General features: G+C 60.5%; 2 protein-coding genes across 5 annotated transcripts; one reads left to right on the forward strand and one right to left on the reverse strand.

The window, feature by feature from the left end:
* The first annotated feature begins 471 nt into the window (after positions 1–471).
* On the forward strand, positions 472–3,219 carry SOX12 (SRY-box transcription factor 12). Its single transcript, XM_054081426.1, has one exon. It carries the CDS (start codon positions 1,251–1,253, stop codon positions 2,127–2,129), a length of 879 nt encoding a protein of 292 aa, XP_053937401.1. The 5' UTR covers positions 472–1,250; the 3' UTR covers positions 2,130–3,219.
* A 5,529-nt stretch (positions 3,220–8,748) lies between these two features.
* TBC1D20 (TBC1 domain family member 20) lies at positions 8,749–19,321 on the reverse strand. Of its 4 annotated transcripts, none has more exons than XM_054081319.1 (8): positions 16,850–17,696; positions 16,574–16,759; positions 15,839–15,922; positions 14,291–14,477; positions 13,396–13,497; positions 12,382–12,523; positions 11,543–11,727; positions 8,749–11,398 (listed from the first exon to the last, which is right to left on the reverse strand). In XM_054081319.1, exons 1-8 carry the CDS (start codon positions 17,145–17,147, stop codon positions 11,143–11,145), a joined length of 1,440 nt encoding a protein of 479 aa, XP_053937294.1. In that variant the 5' UTR covers positions 17,148–17,696; the 3' UTR covers positions 8,749–11,142. The 4 variants fall into 4 exon arrangements, with proteins under 4 accessions (XP_053937294.1, XP_053937295.1, XP_053937296.1 ...); XM_054081320.1 differs by having other exon boundaries at positions 9,016–11,398; positions 15,839–15,919; positions 16,850–17,677; XM_054081321.1 differs by lacking the exon at positions 16,850–17,696 and adding an exon at positions 19,163–19,321 and having other exon boundaries at positions 9,033–11,398.
* Between the last annotated feature and the right edge of the window lie 638 nt (positions 19,322–19,959).

Below are 19,959 nucleotides of genomic sequence, written 5' to 3' on the forward strand. Positions count from 1 at the left end.
CCCCCTCCCGGCCCCCCAGTACCCCCACAGCCCCTCCCGCTCCCCCCTCGGTCACCTCCAGCCCCGCTCCGACCCACGGGACCGGGGGGGGCGTGCAGGGAGGCGCCGTTCTGCCCGTGCCAGGGCTCTGCCGGTGGAGCGGGGCGGTGGGAGCCCCATGGACCGGCAGGGGAAGGGTCCGGGATGCTCTGGGTCCGGGGGATGCTCCCGCGGGGAATCCCGGGGCGCCCACGGGCGGGCGTGGGGGGCAGCGGCATGCCCAGACCGGGACGCTGTGCTGCTCGGGTGGGCGCACCGGGGGCCACAGGGGCGTCGCGGTGTCGGCACCGGGGGTGCCGGGGGGTGGGGGGGCAGCGGGGCGCGCCGTCCTGCCATTCTCTCCAGCAACCCCCTTCCCGAGGGCTCCCATTGGCGGAGCCGGGTTTCCCCCCCGCCCCGCGGCCAATGGGCCGGGGGGGGCGGTGCCTCCCATTGACAGAACCGGCGCGGCGGTGTTTACCGGGGGCGGGGCGGTGTCGCCTATAAGATTGGCACCGGGGGGCGTGTGCGGCTCCTGGGCTGCCCGCACCGCCCCCGCGCACCCCCGACCCGCACCGCACCCGAGCAGCCGCCCTCTCCACCGGGGAGGCGTCGCCGGGGCGGGGCAGGGCGCTGCGGAGCATCCCCGAGCATCCCCCGACCGAGCCGGTACGGACCATCCCAGAGCATCCCCGGGACCGGCCGGGAATATCCCTGGGCCGGTGCGGAGCATCCCGGAGCATCTCCGGGGAAGCTCGGAGCATCCCTGGACCCAGAGCATCCTCGGACCAGACCAGAGCACCCCGGAGCATCCCCAGACCGAGCCGGTGCGGAGCATCCCGGAGCATCCCCGGGACCGGAGCATCCCCGTGCCGGTGCGGAGCATCCCGCAGCATCCTCGGACAGGAGCATCCCCGGCGCGGATCTCTCACAGCGTCCCCGGGTTCGGAGTTCCCGTTGCCGTTCCGGCCCCCCCCTCCCCGCAGCATCGCAGCGGCCGCCGCCCCGGCGGAGCCGCCCCCGCCGTGAGCCCCCGGTGCCCGGCGCGCCCCCCTGCGCCCCGCCCCGCCGCCCGCTCCGCACAATGGGGGCGGCGCGGGGAGGCGAGTAGCGGCGGGCGGGGAGCGCGAGGAGGAGGAGAAGGGAGAGGAGGAAGAAGAGGAGGAGGAAGAAGAGGAGGAAGAATAAGAGGAGGAGGAGAAGGCGTGGTGGGGGGTGTCCCGGTGCCCGCTATGGTGCAGCGGGGCGCACGGGGCCGGGGCACGGAGGCTCGGCGGGAGCCTTGTGCCCCGTTACCCGCCCGCGATGCCGAGCCCGCCTGGTGCAAGACACCGAGCGGGCACATCAAGCGCCCCATGAACGCCTTCATGGTGTGGTCGCAGCACGAGCGCCGCAAGATCATGGACCAATGGCCCGACATGCACAACGCCGAGATCTCCAAGCGCCTCGGCCGACGTTGGCAGCTCCTCCACGACTCCGAGAAGATCCCTTTCGTCAAGGAGGCCGAGCGCCTGCGCCTCAAGCACATGGCCGACTACCCTGACTACAAGTACCGGCCTCGGAAAAAGGGCAAGGTGGGCGCGGGCGCATCCCGTCCACGGCTCCCAGTGAAGATCAAGCCCTCTGTTCTGGGCCGTGTCTCCGCCGGCCGCCGGCAGCCCGCCAAGCCCCGTGGCCTCGACGCCCCGCAGGAGCCCGCGCCGGAGGTGCCAGCTGAGGACAGCCCCGCGACGCCCAGCTCGGATGCCTGGCACGTGGCGCCCAGCGAGGAGCTGCCTGAATCCCCCAGCCCCACCGCCGCCCCCGAGCCAGCCAGGTCCCCCAAGAGTGGGTCCCCCTCTCCCATGTCAGCTGGATCCCCGCCATCCTCCTTCAGCTCCTCGGATGAGGACCTGGAGGAAGAGCTGCTGGGTGTCCTGCCGGCACGAGCGCCCACAGGTGCCGCCTGCGCGGCCCTGGACTGGTCCGTCTTCGACAAGGACCATGACCTCTTCCCACGAGGAGGCTCCTCGCACTTCGAGTTCCCGGACTATTGCACACCTGAGGTGACGGAGATGATAGCGGGGGACTGGCTTATGTCCAGTATTTCGGACTTGGTCTTTACCTACTGAGTCCCACGCTCTGCAGGTAACGCTCTATTATTATTTTTTTTTCCACAATCAGGTCCTATATAGAGAACAGCCCAACCCCAGAAAACAAAAACCCACCCCCAAACCAGCTGTTTACATACAGGAATCAGGTATTTTGCCTTGAAGGCGCTGGAAGGCAGAGCTCCCTGCTCACCCCATCCCCCTGGCACACACCCACTCCTCGTCCGTCCATCTGTCCGGCTCTCGTGGGGCATGTGCCTGCCCGCCAATGGGATTTGACAGTGAAACACGAGTGTCTGACTGGGTTTTCATTGTCAGCACCTGGCCCTTTCCCCTGTTGACTCCGGCCACCGTGGTGCTGGCCACGGCTGCTCCCGGCCGCTCCCATCGCCACCACCCTCTGCCCCGCGGTCCATGTGCTCTCGGGGCAGCAGGAGCACCCATGCCGGCTCCTGGTGCACATCTCACCCTGTCCATTCCTTGGGAAATGGTCGAGCCCTTTTGCTTTTTGACTGCATTTAAACCATGGCTTCAATTTTCTCCTCTTCCGTGTGGCAGCCCTCGGGCAGGGATCCTCAGCCGGCTGTGCCGTGTCTGGGGGCATCAGAACCATGTGGAACCCTCACTGCTCGGTGCCCCGTTTTGTGGGGGTCCCCAGTTTTGGGGGTTCAGTGTTTCTGTTTTTCCCTGCAGCATGCGCTCCCTGCCACTGACTTTGGGAAGAGCGAAGTTGCGTGCACGTGATCCGCACGTGGATACGGGAGGCTGTACTGGTCCGCTGTGTGGAGGCTGCCGTGCCACGGGGGGAGCCCAGAGCCACCCCGATCCCTGGCATGGACAAACCCCTCCCAGAGCATCCTGCCCCAGCTTTAGCCTCAGACCCGCTGCCCGTGTGTACCCACTTGGGCTGGCTCGCTGTGGCCAATGGTGCCGAGTCCCACCATGCCAGGCAGCGGTGGGCGCTGCTGCCGGGGCGCAGGCAGTGGGCAGGGGCGCTGGGAAGGGATTTGGTGGGTAATCTGCCTTAAGCGCCCACCGCAACGGGCTGAGAGCAGCGGCAGAGTCGACACTGGTGGGCGTGTGGGCTGTGGGCGATGCTCCAGTGCAGTGCTCCACCACCGGCTCTGACAGGAGCAGGGGCTTCCCAGCAGGAAAGGTGCTGTTGAAGCAGCCGCTCCAGCTGGATTTTTCCTTGCTTTTCCTAATGGCTCCTTCCCGAAGGAGCTGCCTCCTCCTGCTGCCGGCAAACACGTGGCTGCAGCGCCAGTGCTGCAGGCTGCGCTTGAGGGGCAGGGGCTGCGCTCGGCTGCAGCTGGGGGGTCCCCCTGGCCACCCCGAGCTGCCAGCCCTGGGGACGCGGCGAGGAGCCGTGCTGGGCTCAGCAGGGGCCACTGCTTGGAGCATCTCCCCATGCTCCTAATTCCCCAGGGCTCTGGGTGTGTGGGAATCCCTCTGACCCCTCCCGGGCAGAGGAACACCCGCTTCCCAGGGTTCTGCCTCCCCTTTTGCAGCTGCTGGTTCCCCCTGTCGCACGCTGCCCCACAGCTGCCCATTGCTGTGGGGCTGGATGGACTGTGGCAGGGGAAGGGCATCCCCCCACGGGGTCCTGCAGTCCCCTGGGTGGCTCAGAGCAGGGGTCCTGTCTGGTCCTGGCTCGGTCGTGGAGTGAGAGACCATGGCGCAGGGAGAGGCACATCCCCAGGCCCTTTGCAGGGATGCTCGGAGCCCCCAGCCCCATCTAGGTGGCCTCGGGGTCCCCTCCGGGCACCGCCCCGATGCCAGCCATCAGCAGTGTAGACGTGTCGGTGTGTAGCGGTAGCTGTGCGTGTGTCTGTGTCGGCATTGCGTTAGCCACGGTGTTTCAGTAGCGCCGGTGTGGGTGCCAGCCTGCGGAGGCAGGCAGGTGTCACGCATTGGACACGTGTTCCCCGTATAGAGTGCGTCCCCATCCCTGCCCCCCGGCCGTTCCCCATGGACCCAGCCTCACCCACGCTGGAAAAGCCAAACCAGCACTGGGTCAGCCACAATGCCAGCAGCCTGCTCCTGCCTTGTCGCCAGCCGGGGGATCCCTGCCTTCCCACCCCCGGGCAGCCCCGTGCCAGGAGCACTCCAAGCCTCTTCCCATGTGTAAAGGGTTTGGGGGTTCCGGGGCTCCTCACTGCGCACAGATCTTGCCAGCACCTTGGTGCCTTCTCGGGGCACGCGGCTGCCCTGCGCCATAGACAAGCGGCGGTGGAAAAAGGTGCCGATGCTCCATCCCCAGCCATGGGGAAACCAAAGCCCCCGAGCACGGGCAGGGCCTGAGGCCACGGTGAGGGTCTCACATCACATGCGTGCTCTGCCTGTCCCGCAGCTCAGGGCTGCATCTCTGGTTCCCAGTGGGAACACGGGTGGCCTGGGGTCCCTGCAGTCCCCTGGGTGCCATGCACCACCCGTGGGCTGGGGTGCTCCCTCCACGGCCTGTCAGGCAAAACATTTCCTCAGGAGCAGGTTCTGGGTCAGCACCAGAACCGGAGCCAAAGCCGGGGCACCTCCAGCCCTGGCCGCAAGCACAACACCATTCGCTTCGTCCCCATCCCTCCCCGTGCTCCTCCTGCCCCCTCCTCGAGACTCGCTGGGTGTATTTGTCGGGGGAGAACCGTCGTGGACAGTGGTGGATTTTCCGTGCCGTGTGGTTAGTAGTGCTTAGAGACCCCCCCAGCGTGCGGCCCCTCCCTGCTGCGCCCCTCGCCTCCCTGGGGCTGGCTGGCACGCGTGTGCGAGCGTGTGCGCCATCCCGTCATCACTAGAGACAAAGCAAATCATAATAATAATAATAATAATAACAGTAATAATAATAAATGACTAATAAAAATAAACCAAACCTCTCTCAGGAAGAAGCCGCCCCGGTGGCGGCCAAGTGGGCCGGGGGCCCCCGGAGCCAGTGGGGCCCCAGCGCAGCCTGTGGATGGGCATCAGCGCTCGGGGTCACCTTTGTAGTGTTGTGTTAGTGAAGGGTTCCTGTATCTGTTGTCTTGGAGAAGTAGGATTTTAGCGGAGGGGCAACCCTGGCCCCCGTCCCATCCCGGGATGGTGCAACGCGGCCAGCTGACGGTTATCCCGACTGTTGTGACTATGGAATAAAGTGTGTTGGTCTGCTGCCCACGACTCCAGCTCCTCCTGCGCTGCCTCACTCCTCCCTGAGGGAAGTGGGGATCCCCAGGGGGTTTGGGGATCCCAGAGGGGTGCGATATCCCTAAGGGCATGTGGGGCTCCCAGGGACATGGGGGTTGCAGAGGGATGTGTATTCCCAGTGGTCGGCACCCGGCTTCCACCCTGGTCCTTGGGGTCCCCCCAACCCCTCTGCTCCCGCAGCAGCCAAAGGGCTCCCACCCTGAGCCCTGGTTCCCATGGGCTCCCACCCCAATGCTGATGAGGGTTCACCCTCATCACCGGAATGTGCTGGGTGTCCCCTGGGATGGTGCTGCACTGCTGGGGCTGTCAGCGTGTGTGCACACATGTATGTGCATCTGTGTGCATTCCCCTGCATGCATGTGTTCCCTGTGTGCCCGGGTGCTGTGCCTGCTCTGCATACACAGCCCCTCAGCCTCCTCTACTCCATTGGGGGGGGACAGGACCGGGGGGTTCATCCTGACCCCGCCTGCATCACTGCCCCCCCTCCTCCTCGCCCGCAGCTGTTGCCACGGCAACAAGGGGAGCCTGGAGCATCCCTGGGTACCACCGGCCCCTCCCTCCGTGCTGGCTTTGGGCGAAGCTGGGGACCGCCTGTCTTGGGGGGTGGAGGTGGGGGTGCCCATGCTGCAGTGACCCCCAGCCCCATAGGAGCATGGGGCTGCACGCGCTCTGGGTCAGCATCCAACCCTGGGGTGCTCAGGCCACAATCCCAAAGCTGTGGGAGCGGCGATGCTGTGGTGTGGTGGCACAGCAGCCCCCAGGATACCGCCTGGCTCGGCCCAGAGCTCCAACCTGGCCACAGTCCCAGCTCACCAGCCAGCACCGCTGCCCTCCTGGCCTCACCATGGGCTGGGGCCACGCAGAGCCCAGTGTCTGGCACCTGGTGCCCAGTGCCCGAAGTCTGCCCCTGCCCGTACAGGGACATGAACACGCTGCCGCCACAAACACAGCCGCACACAGCATCTCGCCAGCTCCCCAGGCTCCCGGCTGCGCTCTGCCTGCTCCCTGCCATGGCCCCTGCCATCCCCACCCAGCATCCCTGTGGTGAGGGTGGTGCCGGGGTTGCGTTGAAGCCGGCGGGTGGCTGCCCACGTGTGACGATGCTGCAGGATCCCTCCCGGACACAAGGACAGCAGAGGGACCGTGGGTGGTGACAGTGCTGGTGGGGAAGGGTCTGTCAAGGGCTCTGCCCTCCCACAGGTAAGCGAGGAGCAAGCAGGGCTGGGGGGCAGCAGTGTGGGCAGGGGGAGCTGGTGTGGGGGCACAGGGGGTGCAGGATGAGGGCAACCAGGGGGGCAAAATACTGGACACCAGGGTCCAGGGTCCAAAATACTGGTCCCCAGGGTGAGCCCCCCAGCCACTGGCAGTACCAGGCTGGGCCCCCACCCCTGCAGGTGAGACAGGACAGAGGGACGAGCACGTCCCCAGTGCTGGGGCAGTGGGGAGCATGTTCCCCCCATGAGGCCACACTGGTGCGGGGCGTTATTCAATGCTAAGGCTGGCCCCAAAAGGCTCCCCATCCCCCCTCCTCACCCTCCTCCAGGCTGACATTTCCACACGCATCCACCTGCCCTGGCAGAGGCTGATTTCCCCTGGCTGCGCCCCATCCCTGCACCGGGTCGGGGCGGCACGGGAGATGCAGCAGCCGCATCCCCACAATGCGATGGCCGTGTCCCCGCAAGGCAGCAGCCCCGCATCCCTCCCAGCCACCGCCCCTCCTTCCCCATCGCCAGTGATTGGCTGGCTGCAGTGGCCTGATGTGGGGCCTGATCCTGCCAACACAGCGCGGGGGCTGCGCCGGCTGTGCTGGGTCTGGATGAGGCCCGTCGGTGCAGGGTCGGGGGGGGTCCCTTCCTCCGTCCCATACAGAAGCCCGGCTCCCCTCATCTGGAAGGTAAGGCACCCTGAAAAACCCTCCTTCTGGAGAGGCTCCTCCTACCCACACCCTGCGGCAGGGTGCATGCCACTGTGGCACTTTGGGGGCACAGCAGGACTGGTGCTAAATCTTAGAATCATGGGATGGTTTGGGTTGGAAGGGACCTCAATGGCCATCCAGTCCCACCCCCTGCCATGCGCAGGGACACCTGCCACTGGATCCAGTATCTCCAAGCCTCATCCAACCTGGCCTTGAACACCTCCAGGGATGGGGCAGCCACCACTGCTCTGGGCAACCTGGGCCAGGGACTCCTCATCCTCATTGCAAAGAATTTTTTTCCTAATGTCTAATTTAAATCTTCCCCGCTCCAATTTCAAACCTTCCCCCCTCGTCCTACCACTCCATACTTGACCTTGAGCCCTGCGCCCCAGTCCCCAGGTCAGCCTCTCCCTGGGGACCCTGTTCCTGGCTGCTGCCCCGTCCGCTGGTAGTGCCCCCAAAACTGGAAGGGATCGGGGAGGAGGAGCTGGTGGTGCTGGACGCGCAGGCGGCATGATACAACCAGGTGCTGGGGACGTGCTGGCTGCTGGGCACCGTCAGACCCCTCTCCTGTGCACTGGCTGCACACTACCTCCGGGAAGAGGAGCGGCAGCTCTTGCCCATCCTGCGCAGCAGCCGCTCACTGCAGCCCCTGCTGCCTTCGCCCAGTGGGGATGGCACTGCCCTTCGGCATCTCCCACCCTCATGGTGTCCAGCCCTGTCAGGACACCTGAGCCCAGGGAGGTGACAGTTGATGCCGGGCATGGGGCCAAGCCCATGCCACCCCGGCAGCCAGCGGGACCACCTGAAGCTGGTTTGTGGTGAGCACTGCAGAACATCTGGCTCAGTCCCAGCACGGCCCCGTGGCACCTCAGCACAGTGCCTGGTAGTGAACTGTTATGAGCCGTGCCGAGCCGTGCCCAACCTGCACACACACAGCACGCCAGCAGCACCCACCCCACGGCGCCTGGGTCCTTGCACGTATGGCCATTGCTCTGTTTCTGCTCTTTTTGGGTAAATAAATGAGGTGTGAGCTCTCCTTGTGGGCTGTTCTCTCTGCAGAGTCCCTGTGCCAGCAGAGAAGGGACCGCTGAGCGGTTTCACCTCTCGGCTGTTGCCCGACTCACTATCCGGGCACACTCCATGGCACTGTGCCGGAGCTGGGCGTTGCGTTAGCACAGTAACAGAAACACACACTGCAGGGAACGGCGCTGGCTGTCTCTCTGGGCTCCTCTCCGCTGTGAAACCCCATCCCTGCCTGGCCTCTGCTCCCCAAAACCCCGCCAGGCCCCCAGCTGCCCTCCACCCCTTCCAGGCCTGCATGGGATTCGGGCACTACTGAGAACACTGCTCACAGAGTTTTAGTCACAGGTGACTAAAACTGGCCCTGGCGTGACCCAGGGACCACGGCTGCCAGCCTCGCACCACCAAGCGAAGCCCATTCCCAGTCCAGCTCAGCAGAGTATGCCTGGGCTCTGGAGGCTGCCCAGGGGCAGGAGTGTCCAAAAGGCACCATGCCCAGGATCTCCTCCCGCAGCTGGGCACCAGCCCAGGGTGCAAAAGGGCCCGGGAGGTCAGGCTATTTACAGCCCCGCTCTGCCTGCCGTGCTGCTGATGTGGGGGACGCCACGGAGAACCGACAGCACATGGAAGTGCTGGCGCTTCACCAAAGGTAGGCAGACAGAAGGAGAATGGCAACTGGGGCACGAAAGCACCGTTTGGCTCTGCTCCCACTTCTCTTCCCATGGGCTGCTGGACGTGGGGCCACATGGGTCAGCGACCGCAGGGCTGGCCTGGCCACGTGGGGATTGCCAGCTCCAGGCAATCAGGAGAGATCAGGCAGCCCTGGTCCCACCCTGGCACAGGGGGAGGGAAGGAAGCGCGTTTAGTAACTGTTTATTTTACAGTTATAGGGTTTGTACAAACCTGTATGTGTAAGTGTGTGTACAGAGTAACTGGAGCACCCGAAGCGACCGTCTCCTCCCAGGCCCTTCCTCCCCTGGGGACACTGCAAGAACTAAAGTGCATCATGGCCAGAGAGTGGGGGGCACAGGAGCTTCCTCTCCATCAGGGCAGCGCCAAGGGGGTCCAGAACCTCTGGCAGCAGCCCTGGTCACCACAGACTCTCCTGCCCCACCAGTTTCTAAAGTGCTAAGTCAGCCAGCTCTCTGCCTCACACTGCTGCGGCCCTGGGGAGGTGCCGAGGGCCAGAAATGGGCTCTGCCTTCAGCCATGCTGCAAAATGGTACTCCTGAGCAGCCCCTCAGCTCCTGCTGGTGTGGGCAGCCCTGGCAAGAGCCAGTGGCAGGGGAACGGGTCTCACTGCCCTACCTCTACCACAGCACATTCCCAGTCTCGGGCTCTCAGCCTGCAGAGGCAAAGCAAACTCTGCTGCTCAGAGCTTTATGGAAATGCGGGTCAGGTGCGACACTGCCCGCACGCCCCCCAGCCAGCCTGATGGTCTGAAAGGCACAGCCCTTACTAGAGCGAGGGCCCACAGGAAGATGCAGAACCTCCCCAGAGGTGGTTCTGAACAAACAGGCAGGGACTGGGACAGGAGTGTGCTGAGCTTTGCAGGGCACGAGCTTTCCTCTTGATCCCAAAATCCACAACGCTTCAACTAATCCTGCTTTCCAGGTGTGCAGCCCCTGGGCATGGCACGGATGGCTTTGGGCACAAGACAGCAATGGCAGGAAGCAGGGTGGGAGCCATGACAGACAGGTAAGGGCACTTGCGGGAGGTTTAGCAGCTGAGGGGAGAGGTAGAGGCATACAGTGTCTATTGGCTTCAGCTCAATGGGACACCGCGTTGTCCAGGATTTGCTGCTGAGCTTGGAGGGCAGAGAGTGTTAGGACCATTAACGGGACTGGGTAGGAAACAGGAGCTACACAGGGGTCAGGGTGGCCTTTCTCGGAAACTCCCTCACTTGTGTTATTTCAGGGGGTGACACTGAAGTCTGATCAGCTCATGGGGGAGAGCTAAGACAGACTTCCTACCACCGTGACTTCTATCCTGTGCAAAGTGTTTCACAAGGTGGGAAAACCCCTTCTCTGCGTTACCTGCTTCCAGAGCTGTGGAAGTCTGCAGCGGGCATTTATAGTGCTGCTCATTTTGTGCTGATGCAATCATACGTTGGGCAGGGCAGGCAGCACTCGTCCCTCACCTCACTGACCTGATACAACCACGCCACCGCCAGCGAAGGAGCCCCCGTGACAGAGCTGCCAGTCCCACAGATCTGCTCCTGTCCCTGCCCTTCCCTCCTGTAAACAGATCCGGCTGCAAAGATGAGAAAGCGAAAGGAGCCAGGGAGTGTCAGTGGAGATAAAGACGTGCAGAACGCTCATAGGGCTTTGTGAGAGGCTGGACTCTATCTACTCAGAGGTTCCCTGTAGGGCAGGGTTGGACCACAGGCGAAGCTGAGCACAGGCAGGGAGTGCCAGCTGCCTGCAAATGAGAATGCTGCAGAGCCAGAGGGCTCCTTGCTTCTTCAGGAGTGTTACAGCCCCTCGTCCCCACGCACCTAGGCCAAACCCTGTTATAACACCCTCCTACAGGCGAGGATCTGCCCTCGCTCACACTAATCACGCCCAACACGTGGGATCGTTCCGGCATAACCTACGCGCGGCTCTGCACTCATGGAGTCACCTGTGCAAGGCCAAAGAGCTCGGCTCGTCTGCAGCTCCGGTTCCTCACGAGACAGCGGCGGTGCCCATCTGCTTGCCCCGGCACGGGGAGGAGAGAACAAGGTGAGCATCGTTGCGGGAAACAATCCTGCTGGGCTGGTTCCCATCAGTCTCTGTCACAAAGGCCAAAAGCGTCAAAGGACGCAGCAAGAATACAAAAAATAATCTTTAAACGGGTCATTTCTGGACACGTCCTCTCATCAAACATTGTCCCTTCCCACCAGGGAAGGGGGTGGTGACAGTGAAGGCTCTTCCTCTGGTGTCAGGGGAAAATCTGCAGTTCAAACTTGGGCGCCCACTCCAGCGCGCTCTTCACCACGGCCAGGGCAGCTGCTCCCAGCGCGACCGTCAGCCCCATCACCGCGAGCTTGACAAAGCGGTTGGTCCTTGGCTTTGTCAAGATGGATTTTGTCCGCTCCTCCCCTCGGGGGCGCTCCCTGAGGCGCTGCCTCAACACAGTGTCTGGTCTCTGCTGCACTGACGCCAACTCAAAGTCCTTAAAAGTGGAAGCCGCAGTTCTGCAAGAGAAGGAGCTGGTCAAGGAGCATCCCTGGATCACTTTGGAACCAGCCTCCTGCCAGGGAGGAAGACCTTCATGAGGAAGTAAGCCCTAGCAAGGGCAGGTAGAGAACACGCGGGCACATGGGCCACTCCGCACTCACCGCTGAGCCTGCTGCTGAGCTGCCTCCCTGGCGAGTTTGGATGGTGGGAACTGGACAAAAAGGTCCCCGGCTCTGCTGATCAGAAACTCGTAAGGAAGATCCTGTGGGATCTGGGACAGGAGGTGGTGCACAGAGGCCATGTCGCACTCGCAGTCCAGAACTTCCTGCTGCCGGTACAGCACGATCTGCAGAGAGAAGTGAGAGCGCTGAGGACAGCTGGGGAAGCAGGGATGACTCCTTGTCCCTTGCTGGTTCTCACTTCAGAGCCAGAAGAGAAAAACATTTTGCTTCCGGCTACAAGACCTGCCCTTCCTCAAGGGGACACCACCACAGTGAAGCATTCCCTGTTTGGGAAGATAAATGCCAAACCGTTCCCGAGACTTTGAGGCCTTTCCTGGATAGTTATGTGTGTCTTTGAGCACAGCCTGCTACCGGCAGCTCAGAGACAGGGGCAGCACCTCAGCAGGGCTTGATTCTGCGGCTTGCCTTCAAATAGTGATTTGTTTGGATGTCTTGTAGGAGAACGGGCACAGTTCTCAGCCAGCCAGGCTCCCCAGCACTCAAGGAAATGCCCAGCAGCAGGGCCAGCACAGGACATCAAACTAAAACACCAGGTCACATCACCTCCACGGCACTGAACAAGAACAGCCCAAAGATCTGGACATTCCCAAGCTTCTCCAAGCAATTCTGGATCCCACCCGCCCTCTGCCATTGCTCGCCTCGGGGTCCTGTGCAGGGCAGGGTGAAGCCAGGACAGCAGCAGCACTGTCAGCCCCACTCTGTGGCCCCAAAATACCAGCACCTCACACAGTTCAGTTAATGTCCAGGCCCACACCTACCTCAGCCGCAAAATAAATGGGCATCAGCGGGTGGCATGCCAGGAAGAAGTCATATAATCGCACAACATGTCTGAAGTCAGACAAAACGTGCCCAAACCAGGTGATCAGCCAGCTGAGAGCAAAGATGGTTCCCACTTCCGCGCTGCACAGAGAGAAAGTGCTGTTAGAAGAGCCAGTGCCAGCAGCTTGGAAACAGCGCTGCAGTGCTCCAGGGCCACCCTGGCCCTGTACCTCCCTGCCTGGGAGGGGAGACAGACCTGGCTGTTGGCATTCAGAGCTCAGTGCAAATCCATGAACCGCACCACGGATACAACCCCAAAGCAAAGTGCTACCCATCTCGCACCCAGTGGGATCCAATGGTAAAGCCCAATCTGTTTGCTTTCAGGAGAGCCTTATCGTGTGCTGTCCCATGTCGCTGTCTGCACGCCGACCTGAGGACACTGGACGTCCTGCAGCACAGCTTTTCAGACTCTTTTCCAGCCTAAAGGGAGGCTTCTTGGTTAGAAGCTTCTTGAAGTTTCCAACCAAGCTTGGTATCCAAAGACCTCTTGGCTACAAAATGTAAGAGACACTTGCCCAGAAAAGGACTCTGGATTGAACCTTCCCACTTACCATCCTGCTTTGGCTTTCACCTGAATGGATATGCTTGTGTGTCCCTTACTGCCCAGCCTAGGAACGATCTGCCCAGCCTGGGAATGATCCCCAGAATTGCAGCAACCTACAGCACGGTGACAGCTCTGTCTGACGCTGTCCACAACCCCAGCCTTTCCCAGACGGACTGCAGAGCTCTAGGGTGAAGATGGTGCTGTTTAAAAGCCCTCAAATCAGGCAGCACGAGTTTAGGTCTGCTCAGAAGTGGGGAGCCGCAAGGCTTTGGATTGTCACCATTGGCAGCTGGCTCACTCCAAGGAAGCCATTGGGGAGCTGGGGACGCGCGGGCACAAACAGCCCCATGAACAGTAACGTGAGACTGGCAGGGCAGCGCCGGTGGGCTCCAAGAGGACACCTGCCTACCTCTGCATGAAGTCATGCACCTCTGGATTCACTCGCTCTATGATGGGCATCAGGTAATTTAAAATGTGCTTGGTATTGTCCATCGTTGGGTCCATAAAATCCCTGAGGGAAGATGTAAAAGAAGCTCTGTCAAGCAACCATGTCAGTGAGCTCTCCCTCTGGGGAGGCAGCCAGAAGGTAAACAAACATACTTGCACCAAACAGCTTTGCTGGCAGGTTGGCCCCAGCCCCCCAGAGTTCTGTCTGCCTGGGACAGCCCCTTTCCTACCTAACTGGGACACACGGGGCTGATCCACTCAGAAAACCCAGACCCAGACAGTCACGCTGGTGTCAGCTGACACTTCTTATCTTGCTGCAGTGCACGCGTGAACCATAAAGCCTTCCCAGCACCCAAACCCCAATGCCCCATTGGAGAGGAGGAAGAATCCCTCCAAAGCACTCCCCAGCTGAAGGCTCATTCTCATTCCAGCAGTCCCTTGACCTGGGGTCTCACGACCCCGTCAGTACGGACCACGCAGCCCAGGGCCACTGGAGGCGAAGCAGGAGGACTGTGCTGAGTCAGCCCACAGGAGCCGCAGAGGCTCCAACAGCAGAGAACTATGAATTATGCACACACGTTGACTTTTTCAGCTTCAAGAGATGCTACAAATTAACTGACAGCCTTCAATTATCTCTTTCCCAGAGCACAACTCCCTGCAAAGCCACCAGCTATCATGTGGTCACACTGCTCTCCCACAGCACCCCTCTGGGTACAGACAGGACAGGCTGCCGGCCTTCACCCATGGCTCCCCTTCCAGGCTCCCTTTCCACCCGCACAGGCATCCGCAGGGCTGGGGGACACACAGGTGGCTCCCCTCCTCCCTGCTCCCCTCCTCCGGCTGCGCCTGCTGAGTACCTGAGATGATGCGTCGAGAGCTTTTCCACCAGAGCCGTGGCCAGTCTGTCCCCCACCACCAGGAGGAAGGTGACCACGATGTCATGGTAGCCCTGGTAGTAGTGCAACTGGGGGTTGCGCTTTAGGACATGGAGGATGATATCGATGAGCTCCTCCTGCAGTCCTTCCCTCTGGTCATCCGGCATCCCTGTGGGAATAGCACCAGGCAGTGGTGGGATGGGCTGCCTGCCGTGTGAGCGAGCGTGGCTGCAGCACGCGAGGTGAGGACCCACACAGTTACCCACCTGTTTGATTGCAAGGGATGTGATGCAAGGGGAAGTGGGTAAACCTAGCTGGAAAAGCATCCCAAATCCTAATCCCGTCCCCCCAAATCTCCCATGGCCTGGGGGAAGCCGGCCCGTTGTCAGGGCGTTTAATCTTTAGAGCTGCGATGCTCCTGCTTGCGAGGGAGGCACGGTGGAGGATGGGAGCAGGATTTACTGCTGCTCGCACAGGGCTGTGAAGAGGGAATTGCGCTGCACACCCGGCACTGCTACGGACATTTTAAACATTTTTAATTTCCCCAGGGTTGTGGAAAAAATTAAACAGGACCCGTTCTCACAGAAACTGTGCCAACTGCATCGGATCGCCAGGCCTCCACCACCACAACTGGGTATCAGCTCCCTGCTAAGAGCACGTGTTTAGGGACAGGATGTCACCAGGAAAACACGGTTCCTGCCACACACAGCTGCAGGCAGTTCCTGGCAGCCCTTGTCAAGAGACAAACACCCAAAAGCCAAGCAGAGAGTCCCAGTGGAGATCCTGCTGTGACAAAGTTTTCCTCTTTCCCGCATCACTCATGTGTCTAAAAATAGGCAGGAGGCTGCCGTTTAAGGGCAAAACAATCCATACGAGCAGACCCTTGGACACAGCGGTCGCACTCGGAAGAGTTTCAGAGTGAATCAGCTGTTGACACAAAATAAAAGCAGCAGAAGGGGGAAGTAGATTCTGGCTGGAACGAAGAACTGCTCTGCAGAGTCAGATAGCTGTTAGATCCAGTGCTTTATAAATAGCACAACAAGGCAGCAGCCACCCATCGGAACCGAACAACTGCAGGGCTAGTTTGCTTCTAAAGGTGCAGCGTTCTCTTAAATGTGGTGCATGAACCCTATTTTGAGACCATTTTACACCAAATATTGTTCAAATCACAGACAAAACGGAGCTAGACCCCAGTCTAAAACAAACTGCGGCAAATGAAATATTTCTCCAGCATTCCACCCCTCTGAATTTCGCCCTGGTTGCAACAGGTGAAGGTGCTGGGCCTTCAGCGCTGGAAGTGTTCAACGGTACCGGCCTGTGGAGCCTTGGAAAGGTCACGGCAAAACGCGGCTGTGGCACAGGAAAGCGACGGCCACAGCGGCACTGCATGAGGCAGCTGCTGTCAGCTCCCAGGGGAAAGGCTTCCTAGAAGCCAGGCTCTCGGAGCAGTGCAGCATCACTCACTGCAGCCCCTGAGAGAAGCCTGAGCCAGGAGCGTCGCAGAGCAAGGAGTGGAGAATCCCCTCTCACCTGGTGGGAAGCGGCGCAGGGATCGCCTCACGTCCAGTAACACTTGCTGGTAATCTTTATTGTCCTCTCGCAGCTCCTTTCCTGCTGAGAAAGAGGAAGAGGATTAACAGCGAGTAGTGCAAAGGTACTGGGAAGAAAGCGAAGTGAGGGAGCTGGGGGAAAGCCTGCTGTGGCCCAGTCGGATGGTCCCATTCTCATCCGTCACACACCAGCCCCATCTCTCGGACAGCCGTGCATTCTGACTCCAACAGCACCTCAGTGCCAGAAAATGCTTCTTTAAACAGCATTTAACCTGACACCACTCCCAGCATTCCTGGAAACATCTTTGCTTCACAATTCTGCTGTGGAGTTTAAAGCGTACTCAGCAGCAGTGAGGCACAATTCACTGTGGAGATGGCAAAGAATAGCTTATTGAATAGAAATAATTCAGAAGAAAACCCACCCACGGGCAGCCAAAGTATTAAAACAGAAGAGAAAAGAATTTGCTGCAACACTGAACTATCTATGGAATCAGGTAAAATTAAACGTTGTCTTCCAGCAGCTCTGACCATCCAGCTATTGGCTGGCAGGGAGGACAACACTTCTGAATGACCACAAATTCAGGAACAGTGACAAGGCACAACAGCACAAGGCAGGTCTGAAAGCTCATGCTCCGACTCTGCGATCCCTCCTCAAGCACGCACAGAGATCACCGAGCCGTTCTTCCAATGCACCCGAGCCCAGGTTGTTCCGTACCTGGAAGAGGAGGCAGGTCATCCGTATTAACACTCAGCAGCTTCGGCCACACTTTGCAACGAATCTCATCAGTCAGCAGCCCACCCTTGCTGATGGCCATGCGCCGGAGCGCTGCCACGTCGATGGGGTCACTGTCCAGAGCCTGGTAGATCTCTGCCATTTTTCTTTTCTTCCGAGAATCAAAGTCTGTAGGAAGATCACAAAGAGGGAAGCTGATAGGCAACGCTGGCACACGGCCGGGAACAACCCACATTGGGGAGGGCAAAACCCACTCACAGCGATGCTGTGTGCACCGCGAGGGAGATGGCACAAGGCGGCGGGCACACGACCTGCCGGGACGGAGCAGGGATAACCCTGGTGGTGACTCGGCCGCTGCCTGTCCCCACAGACTCAGCACTGGGGGCTCCTCAGGGCACCCCTGCTGCTCCTCTGCCAGCCTCGCTGGTCCCAGCCTCAGAGGGAGCCACTCTCCTCTCGACACTCTCACTGTCCTTGCCGATCCCTCACACTCCGTTCCTGCACTCCCTAGTGGAGTCCGGCTCCATTCAGGACCGTGACAGCCACACAAAGCCATGCTGCAACTGTTTGCTCGCTGACGCAGCCGTCAGCTCAGGTGTCAAGTGTTTCCTACGACCAGGACTTCATGTTCCTGACAAATCCTGGCCAGGCAGTGGCTTCTGGTAGTGACAGTAACAGTCACAGGAAAGGACATAATTATACCAGAGTTAACAAATCACAGGCACTCTGACTTCTCTCCCAACAAACACAAACGCACCAGGTATTGGTACACATGCAGGTTAGCCCATCCTAAACGAACACCACCACTGTTTTGTGGAGCACACAGACTTCGGAGCAGGCAGGGAAGGGGATAAAGCCCACGGTGCTCTGGTTTCAGATGGGTTAAATGTACTTACGGGATAAGGGAGCATTTCCCGAGGAGCTGAGAAGGGACACTGCTTCGCACTGCATGCCAGTGTTTGTTACCTCTGCCTCATGCAAGGAGAGAGGTGGCTGGGGGCTATTTGATCTCTATCTGATATCCGTTATCTATCTGATATTGTGCACCCAAGGAGCTTTCACTATGGAGCTGGAGCAAAGGATGAGGCCACAAACACTGCCTTCCCCTAAAGGCTTTTCTGATGGATCCAACTACTCTCGGCATCCAAACAGGATTTGTCCAATAAGGGACATGTCTGAATAGGATTTGGGGTGGGAGGATCTAAAAGGATCTCGATGGAGAAGCAGCTGTTTCCCAGCACCGTGCTCTCCCGCGAGCGGCTCGGGGAGTGCGTTCCTCTGCCCACGTGGCACCTCTGGCGTCTCGGCACTGCTCCGGCCCTCGCCCTGTTCCCAGGAGCTGTGTGTGAGTGATGGGCTGGAGCGGGAGATGGCAGGACGGCAGGCTGCTCAGACAGACGGACGCTAAGGCCAAGCACTGCTTTCTCCAAATCCCTTTTAAAACACTTTTGGGATGAAAACCAGCTGTAACAGCCTATGTTGGATCTGCAGCTCCCCTCCAAACACCGTGTTCTGGGGAACGTTGAAGCTTCTAACGCTCACCCAGTGACTGAAATTCCTTTTTCCTTCCTTTCCCACCCCTCGAGCAAGCAAAGGTATTTGCACAAGGAAAGCAGTCAGCTCGGCTCAGCAGCTCAGCCGGTTGTTCCCTGTCCCCTGTGACACCGGAAGCCTCGGGAAGGAGGATACAAAGCCTAGGGGAGAAGAAAGTCCTGCTCACACGCTAAGAACTTGGGGAGCAGCACAAAAGAAGGAGCCTGTATCACGGACTCCACTTCCAAGATTTACTGTCAAATACCTCAATATTTGTGCTATTCAAATGCACAATAGCTGCAGGTAGCACAAATAATTGTGTTTCAAACCATTTTTGTGCCCACACAAACGCTTTAACTCACGTTGTCAATTGCTCTTTGAAGGAGAAGAGCAGCACAAGCACTGAGTGTGGGGCTCCCCATACCGTAGCTCCCTGTCCCATCCCAGGACGATGCAGAAAGGCGACCAGCAGGGTTTTGTTCCCCACTGCACCTCAAAACAACGCTTGGAACTGTCCTTGCTGCCAGGCATCGTGAAGACTGAGGAGAGCCGGGGTCCCCAGAAGGAGCAACACTGTGTTCCAACAGCTCAAACAACGCGTGGGCACCAGGAACTGGCACCAGGTGCTGCCGCAGAGCCCTGGTAATGCCGTGATGGGACCAAGGACACGCAGGGGGCGCAAGGACTCCACAACGCTGCCCCAGCTGCTCCTCTAGGCGCTCTGAGCTGTGGTCCGGTCCCACAGCCACGGAGGAGGGCGGAGGGACCGAGAGAGGGATCCGGACCCCCACGAACCGCCACTCCCCTACGGCCACGGCAGCTCCGATCCCCGCCCCGCCGCTAGGGGGCGCCCTGCCCGTCCCTGGGGGGGCGCTCGAACCCCACCCCGCCGCCAGGGGGCGTCCTGCTGGTCCCTACAAGGCCGTTCTGCCCCCGCCCCGCCGCCAGGGGCGCCCTCTCCCCCAACAAGGGGACGCTCTGCCCCCCGCCCACCTCACAGAACCCACCGCCCCCCTCAGGCCCAGACCAGTCCCATACCGTGACCGCCCACACCGTTGCGCAGCGGGCTCCGCCGGGCCATATTCCCAAGCGCTGCGGTGCATTCCGAGCCGCAGACCGGACCGAACCGGGGCTCCTGTTCTCCCCGAGTCGCCCGGTCCCGCCCCCCACTTTCTCTTCCTCCTCCCGCCCCTCTACAACCGGCGCGCGCCGTGACATCACGGCGCCCCGCCGTGGGTCACGTGAGGAGGAGGAAGCGCGACGCGGCGGCGCATGCGCAGATAGGATAGTGCGCCCTGCCCGTGCTCGCTGTCTCGGCTTTCAACGAGCGATCGTAGAGACGGAAGAAATCCCGGGATCCCCGCAGGCAGCCGCTTCCCAGCGTGGTGACGGCTCATGACTGTATGAGGCAGCGAGGTTTGCCCTCGGAGGGACGTTTCTGGACGCGACGAACCCTCGCAGGCAGCCTTCCGAGCAAAAGTGCTCCCTGGGAGGGTTTGTCATGGCTCATTCCCAGCTCATCCTGGGAGGGAGCAGCCGGGATCCCAGCTTCCACGCCCTGGAGCTCACATGTCAATGACCACAAGCTGTGTTTGGTGTTTTCACATCGAGATTATCCACCCTCTCCATCATTCCAGGATGTGAAGTAGAACGTCATGGATGTAGTGGCTGCCCCATCGCTGGAGGTGTTCAAGGCTGGGTTGGATGGGGCTTGGAGCAACTGGATCCAGTGGGATCTGCCCATGGCAGAGGGGTCTGGATGGGCTTTGAGGTTTGTTCCAAGCCAAACCATTCTATGATCTCAACTCCCCCCTGAGACAGAAAGGAAAGGGTTT

The sequence above is a fragment of the Cuculus canorus genome, chromosome 16, assembly GCF_017976375.1.
Source record: "Cuculus canorus isolate bCucCan1 chromosome 16, bCucCan1.pri, whole genome shotgun sequence".
Classification (NCBI taxonomy): Eukaryota; Metazoa; Chordata; class Aves; order Cuculiformes; family Cuculidae; genus Cuculus; species Cuculus canorus.

Excerpts from the sequence above, each read along its gene's own strand:
- TBC1D20 (XM_054081319.1), bottom strand. The coding sequence starts at position 17,147 with ATGGCTTTGTGTGGCTGTCACGGTCCTGAATGGAGCCGGACTCCACTA. Across the intron at positions 13,498-14,290 it reads CTCTCGACGCATCATCTCAG|GGATTTTATGGACCCAACGA; the intron begins GTACTCAGCAGG and ends ATCTTCCCTCAG. Across the intron at positions 11,399-11,542 it reads GCTCAGCAGCAGGCTCAGCG|AACTGCGGCTTCCACTTTTA; the intron begins GTGAGTGCGGAG and ends CTTCTCTTGCAG.
- SOX12 (XM_054081426.1), top strand. The coding sequence starts at position 1,251 with ATGGTGCAGCGGGGCGCACGGGGCCGGGGCACGGAGGCTCGGCGGGAG.